Genomic DNA, 6,624 nt, shown 5'->3' with positions numbered 1-6,624 from the left:
CAATAACAACGAGAAGATTAAGTATTCAATGAAATGTAGCAACAATATGAAAAAGAAAAACCAATATTTAACAAGAAGAAGAAGCAAGAATAACAAGAATAAGAATAAGGAGTTGAATGTGTAAAAACAGGGGATTAGAATGTTTAAAAACAGGGGACTAGAATGTTTTAAAACAGAGGATTATATATAAAAGATGGTTTATACATTTTGAAGTATGTAAAATGTGTTTTACAAGGATTTTTTTTATGAAAGTGTTATTGAAACGGTATATACGAAATATGAAAGAATAATGTACAAATTTAAATGAAAAATAATAAGTGAAAAGAGATGTTACTTTTTTTTTTTTTTTTTCCATTTATGTGAATCGGAAGTCAGGAACTATGAAATTTCTTCAGAATTGTGATGGTTCTTCGTGTTGTTGAGAGTTGCCAATTGGAGAAGATGAACGGCTTGGTATTGTGTTGGTAAGAGTCGACGATTGGAGAAGATGAATGGGTTCGTTTTGTGGTTAGGGAAGGGTTTTAGAGGTAGTGGAGGTGAACGGTGGAGAGTTGAAGGACTAAGAATGCATAGTCGAGTGGCGGAGATGTAACGGAGTACTCATCAGACTAAGATAATCGCAGGTAAATATTGCGCGCGTATAAATTAGATAATATATTGTGAGTATTTTCGTCTGATTGATAATTTAAAAACTTAATAAAATATTAAATTTATTTTGAAATTAAATGAGGCATAATATGTTAGACTTGGGCCTTTGAGTCGGTTTTCCAAAATAAAAATCATAAAATATAAGCCCATGGCCCGATCAAGCAATTTAGAAATGCAATCAACAGTATCACTGTAACCATTTCTCTCTCTCTCTCTCTCTCTCTCGGGAGGACAGACAAAACAAGAACTATGTCGCTACCAGCAGCTGTGCATGGGCTAAAACCTGAAACCCCAAGACTCTTCTCTCTCCTTCCCACCTCTCTATTCACTTTCTCTACCCCTCACAGTCTCTCTTGCTCCCAAACCCTAATAGTTTCACGAAAATCCTTCACACTCTCAACCTCTTCTTCACGCTCGTCCTCATTCCAGTTCTCTCCCCAACACCAACAACAACAAGAAATCGATTTTCACGACGAAGACGAAGAACATGTCGTCGGCGATTGCGTCGTATTCGAAGAAGGCATATTCGAAGACCCTTTCCTTCAACCGAACTTCGATTCCGATGCGAATTTCCCCAAAAAGAACACTGAATCTTCTTCTGTACAAGTTAATCCCCAGGATTTGATTCCGGAAAAATGGAAGGAAGTTCAGGCACAGATCAATATTACGAAGAAGGAGAGGCGAAAGATTGCTCAGGAATTGGAGTTTGGTAGACGTGTTGAGAAGAGAAAGCAAGGATTGATTCCGATAAGGAATGTGGAGGACTATGTGGCTTATAGGGATGAAAAGCTATCGCAATTGAAACCTGTTGTTCTTGATAGTCCGAAATTTTCGGATTCTGGTGACGAAAAGGATGAGAATGATGTCGGTAAATCCAGAGAAGGTTCCAAGAGTAGCAGCAGAGTGGCTCCGAGGAACCCTAAATTGGCTGTTTATGGTGCTACTTTGGATGATATTTCGGACTTCTTTAGCACGAATTATGATCCTAAAGCTGCCAAAAATCCTCAAGGTAATTTTTTTTTTGTTATTAGTTTGCAATTTGTGGTGTCTTCAGCATGCTAATTGGATAAATTTCATGATTGTAATGTTCAATTTATTTATATGGTTTCGAAGTCGGCATATAAGTGTGTTAAATTCTAGACTAATTGCTAACAAAGTGAGGAATGGAGTTTATCTAATTTCATTGTGGTGGGGTTAGAAATCAGAGTACGGTTAGTTACGTGGAATTATGCCAAGTTGAAATTGTGCTTCTCTGTAATCTCTGACCTGTAATATAGCAACTTCGATTTTCTAGAACTTATCAAATACATTGCCAACTTGAAGTTAAGTCTTGGTCCAGTCCATCCCTCCTAGGCCCTAGCATCTTATATTTGATTTTCAGTTTGTTGACAGTAGCCTTGATGATGGGGCTTGCTTATGCCTCTACAATGATGGGGGTTGCATCAAAATATGAACTAGTATACAAACAATACTGCCTCTCTACCCTGACATAATCTATTTGACTGTCGCCTGTGCAATGCTCTGCACGTTCAAAATGAAGGCTTGAGATCATTTATGCACTTTCATGGTTAATGTTTCTGTGTGAATTTTCTGTTGGGTTGGATTCCAAAATTGCAGGTTATGTAGATTTTGAATAACATCCTTCAGCTGTAACTTTATATCCTTATATTTTAGGGCTTAGACTCTGTTCAAGGTTTTGTCAAATCTGCATACGCATAATATAAACAATTCAGAAAATTGATTTAAATTTTGGCATTCAAATCCAAATCCAAACCTTAACTATAACGGATAGATAAGGGATTCTGCACTCTAATAATCTATCTTGCAACTATTGCAATATGGGTTTGTGTTGAATTCTACTTCCAATCTTCTTGTTAGGAATTTTTATTTTTATTTTTCACTTATTCCCATTTTCGAACACAAGCAGTGTACGTGGACTAAATTTTATGAATGTGAGATAATTCTAACTTTGGCTACAATTTGATAGAGACCTGGGATTAATATGTCTTTATGCACATAACTTCCATTTTTTCTTTTTTACACTTAACCTTCTATCTTTCCGATGGTATATGGAAAATTCCTTTTTACGTGGTTTCACATACTTTCTTTTGAAGTTAGAATTTACCTGGTAATTTTGATTGTATTTTGTTGAAATGACATTAAGGCTGTTGGATTTGGGTATCTGATATGATTATATTAATTGAGCAGGCCCTCGTAAGTTGTTTACTAAGGAGGAGAAGGTCCTACTAAATAGGCGGATACCTGAGGTGTTGGCTGCTACCTCTGTAAGTTTCATAACATCTCCGAACAGTGTCACTCGTCATTTTTTTCAGCTTTTTATTTATTTCATGATTATTTTTTCCACTTCTGCATAACTACTTAATGTGCTTTTTGTTTTGAGTTGACTGGATGATGTACATGGTGTAGGTGAAATGCTTTTTATGCTTGCACACTCTCTGTGTAGTTGTAAATAGGTGGTCTAGGTTGACGCTGTAGTTATTTTCAGGACAAGTGGCTACCTCTGCACAGCCTTGCTGCATCAGGAGACTTTTACCTTGTCAATGCTTTGTTGAAACATAATGTTGATATCAACATCCAGGACAAGGTCCGTAGAACGATTACTTTTATATTGCTGTTCATGTAGTTTGCACCTTTTTGTCTTACTCATTTATTTTTTATAAAAATCGTTTGTTTCTACAGCATGATACTGCTTCTCTCTCTCTCTCTCTCTCTCTGCTTTTATCCTTATTGGTTTAAACTCTGGTTTGCCATTTCTTTCCAGGATGGACTGACTGCACTTCACAAAGCAATGCTTTCCAAAAAGCAGGCCATTTGTAACTATCTTTTGCGAGAATCAGCAAATCCATTTGTTCGGGATAAAGTGAGCATATATTTACCTGGACTTTTCATTTGTGTCATATACCACAGCTAAAGAATTGCATTGTTTTCAGCTTGCGTAGAATTTGGCAATGACTGTTTGTATGAGCTGCCCTTGAATGCATGCCAAACCCTTATGATGCTGATTCGGAATCCATTTCTGTGTTTCTCGTATGATTGTTTTTGTGTAATTGTGGCATTTTTCTTGATGTTGTCCAGTGGTTTTGTTGTTGTCATTGCCATCATCATGGATCGCTCTTCAATTTTGGTGGAAACATGTAATTTTGTTTTGTATATATTTGCATGCTTCCTTTTTCAACTGTATTTGTTTGTTTATTTTAGCATTTATCTCATTTGATGTGTTAAGAGATGTCAATATTTGGCTAATTTGTTGACATTTGAGTTCCCTCAGATTATTGATTAATTTAAAAGCACTATGCTTCTACATTCTGTTGATTTAATCATTTAAATGTTGGTTTCAGCTTATTCTTTGTGCATCTATTTTCTTTCTTGACAACAGGACGGGGCTACATTGATGCACTATGCTGTCCGCATGGCTTCGAGTCAGATGATAAAAATTCTTCTATTGTATAATGTTGATATAAACCTCCAAGACAATGTAATGCCTAATAACTCCTTTCTGCCTTTGTATTTTTCTTACCAAATTCCAGGATTTCATTCTATGTTGTTCTTGTCGTGCTCTTTTCAGGATGGGTGGACACCATTACATCTGGCTGTTCAAACCAGCAGAACAGATATAGTGAGACTTTTGTTAATCAAAGGTGCTGACAAGACATTAAAAAACCAGGTAAACATCTATTGGCCTTTTTGCTATGTAGGAATAGGACCTGTCTCACAATACGGATACGCTGAGACAGTAGAAACAAAAATAAATTAAGGCACGGGCATGGTGGGAACACAGTTATAATACATGTCTATTCATGTGTGTATATTTGAAAAGTAATATATATATATATATTTGAACAAATAAATTTCTATTTACTATATGAAAATACTAATATATTATTTATATGTTGGGACTTGGAAAAGATGTGAGAATACGAAGCACTAATGTATTATTTTTGGAAACCATTACTATTCACGAAGAAATTTGGAGTTGTGAAGGATTATGATTTCAAATATATATATATATATATATATATATATAAAACCCTAACGAGAAACATAAGCGAATAAATCCACACCTTTTTTTGTTTCCATCTTTGGCCCCATTTTGTGCTAAGAATCTAGATGTGTTTCCTGTGTTCAGGTGATATGACATGTGGATCTGAAGCATGTTTGGTTTTAAAAAAACTAAAAAATAAAATAAAATAAAATGCCACATATAGACGTGTCCAATGCATGTTGGCCTGTGTCTAATGAGTGCAGTGTTTGACAACAAGAACACATCACCCTAAGAGGTGTCCTTTCCTCCTACATCTTTGAATGTGTCTTAAGTGCACTGAATTTTCTGCTCTAGACTAGGTGCTTCAAACATGAGCCCTGAGTCATAAGAAATCTATTTATGAAATTCTGACTACAATCCATTTTATAGGATTGCCATAAATCATATTTTGAGTTCTATAAATAAATTATTTTGTTGGTGTCAAACTATTATCTAAGCACTGCTTGGTTCAGGGGGCAGGGAAGATGAGCAGAAATTTTTTCAGATAGTCTTGCTTCTTTTTTGTTTTTATTAGCTTAACGAAGAGTTTAGGATAGAACATATACTACCCTGGCCTGATTAAAAATATAACGTGGCGTTCTGAAACATCATCTTGGAGTTGATTGAGGTGATTTAAAATTATTGAGAGAGAAGTAAAAACATCTGAGCCCAAGGTACATAAGTGGAAAATGGCCTTAACACTGATGAAGTTCTCACTTCTGTTCCATTCTGTTCTCGTCTCCTGTTTATTATCCCTTCTATCCGCCCTTGGCAGTGACAAACCAAATGGTGTGTGTTGCTACAGATGACTATTTGCATAGTATTACGATATCAGTAGCTTATGCCTTATCTGCAGCTAGTGTTACAATCACATTTCAACACATTTGTTTGTCTCAGGACGGTTTAACAGCACTTGACCTTTGCCTCTATTCTGGTCATGACACAAGGACCTATGAGCTAATCAAGCTGCTGAAACAGCTTCCCAAGCCGCGGTAACAGCTTTGACCATAGACTCAAGTCAGCAGTAGTACACCTTGCCAAATCCTTTGTCAATTTACATCATCGACTACCATTGTATTTAAATATGCGAGATCCACATTTGAGTCGAACAGAGATCGTGTGATCTTGACAAAGAAGAAAATGCAGATGATACTACCAACAGCAGTGGCACACAATTCAAATGCCTGCTTCAACACCCTATTTATTGGCTACTTCTCTAACCCATGATGTTCGGTTTTAAAGTCTGGATGTGTGAAATCCAACAGTTCTACCTAATGGCACTCTTATTGTTAATAGGCAATCTTCTTATCAATACCCTAGAAGCTGATGGTGGTTGTCCGAGGAAAGCATTAGTGAATTTGATTGTAACATAGTAAATAATTATTACTGGATCGATAGCGAAAACAGTGATGCTATTCCAGATGGTTAGTTTGTTGATGCATGGTGATACTTAAGTCAATCTGACCCAACTTGGGCTGAGACTCATTGGAGGTAGGGTGGTCATGGGTTGGGTTGGGTTCGGCTCCTTGGATGGTTTGAAGTTCTTTGACTACCCAAAGAAAGAACACTGCGGTTCTTTTAGGTTGGAAATGTAATTCTGGTAAGAGCTCAAAGAAAGAACACAAGAGAAACCAGAATTGAATAAATGGCAGTTGTAGAAAAACAGAACACAGGTCTTTGTTTTTTCTTCTACTTTTATTCAAAGCGACATAAATGGTTTCCGTACATGACAACCAGTTCTTTAAACAAGCACAAGAAGAGAGCCCAACATGTCATAGGTTAAATCGGAACAATCTGAATACACCCTTTCATTCCCAAATTGAATATTTTTTAGAGTATTATTTCACATCAATCATTAATTATTATGTTTTTTGATTATTTCTCCAAATACTAATATAAAAGTGATGGAAACAATGTATAAAACAATCATATTT

At 36.0% G+C, this 6,624-nt stretch overlaps 1 protein-coding gene across 1 annotated transcript; it reads left to right on the top strand.

The window, feature by feature from the left end:
- The first annotated feature begins 806 nt into the window (after positions 1-806).
- Positions 807-6,353, top strand: AKRP (ankyrin repeat protein). The gene is made up of 7 exons (XM_028219255.2): positions 807-1,657; positions 2,857-2,933; positions 3,155-3,253; positions 3,431-3,529; positions 4,046-4,144; positions 4,235-4,333; positions 5,588-6,353. The coding sequence occupies exons 1-7, from the start codon at positions 898-900 to the stop codon at positions 5,684-5,686; spliced, it is 1,332 nt and encodes a 443-aa protein (XP_028075056.2). The 5' UTR covers positions 807-897; the 3' UTR covers positions 5,687-6,353.
- The last annotated feature ends 271 nt before the right edge of the window (positions 6,354-6,624 follow it).

Source organism: Camellia sinensis, chromosome 4, assembly GCF_055761805.1.
Source record: "Camellia sinensis isolate YWXY chromosome 4, ASM5576180v1, whole genome shotgun sequence".
In the NCBI taxonomy this organism is placed as follows: domain Eukaryota; kingdom Viridiplantae; phylum Streptophyta; class Magnoliopsida; order Ericales; family Theaceae; genus Camellia; species Camellia sinensis.
This window is presented reverse-complemented; position numbering and strand designations above follow the sequence as displayed.

Excerpts from the sequence above, each read along its gene's own strand:
- AKRP (XM_028219255.2), top strand. The coding sequence starts at position 898 with ATGTCGCTACCAGCAGCTGTGCATGGGCTAAAACCTGAAACCCCAAGA. Across the intron at positions 2,934-3,154 it reads AGGTGTTGGCTGCTACCTCT|GACAAGTGGCTACCTCTGCA; the intron begins GTAAGTTTCATA and ends AGTTATTTTCAG. Across the intron at positions 3,530-4,045 it reads ATCCATTTGTTCGGGATAAA|GACGGGGCTACATTGATGCA; the intron begins GTGAGCATATAT and ends TCTTGACAACAG.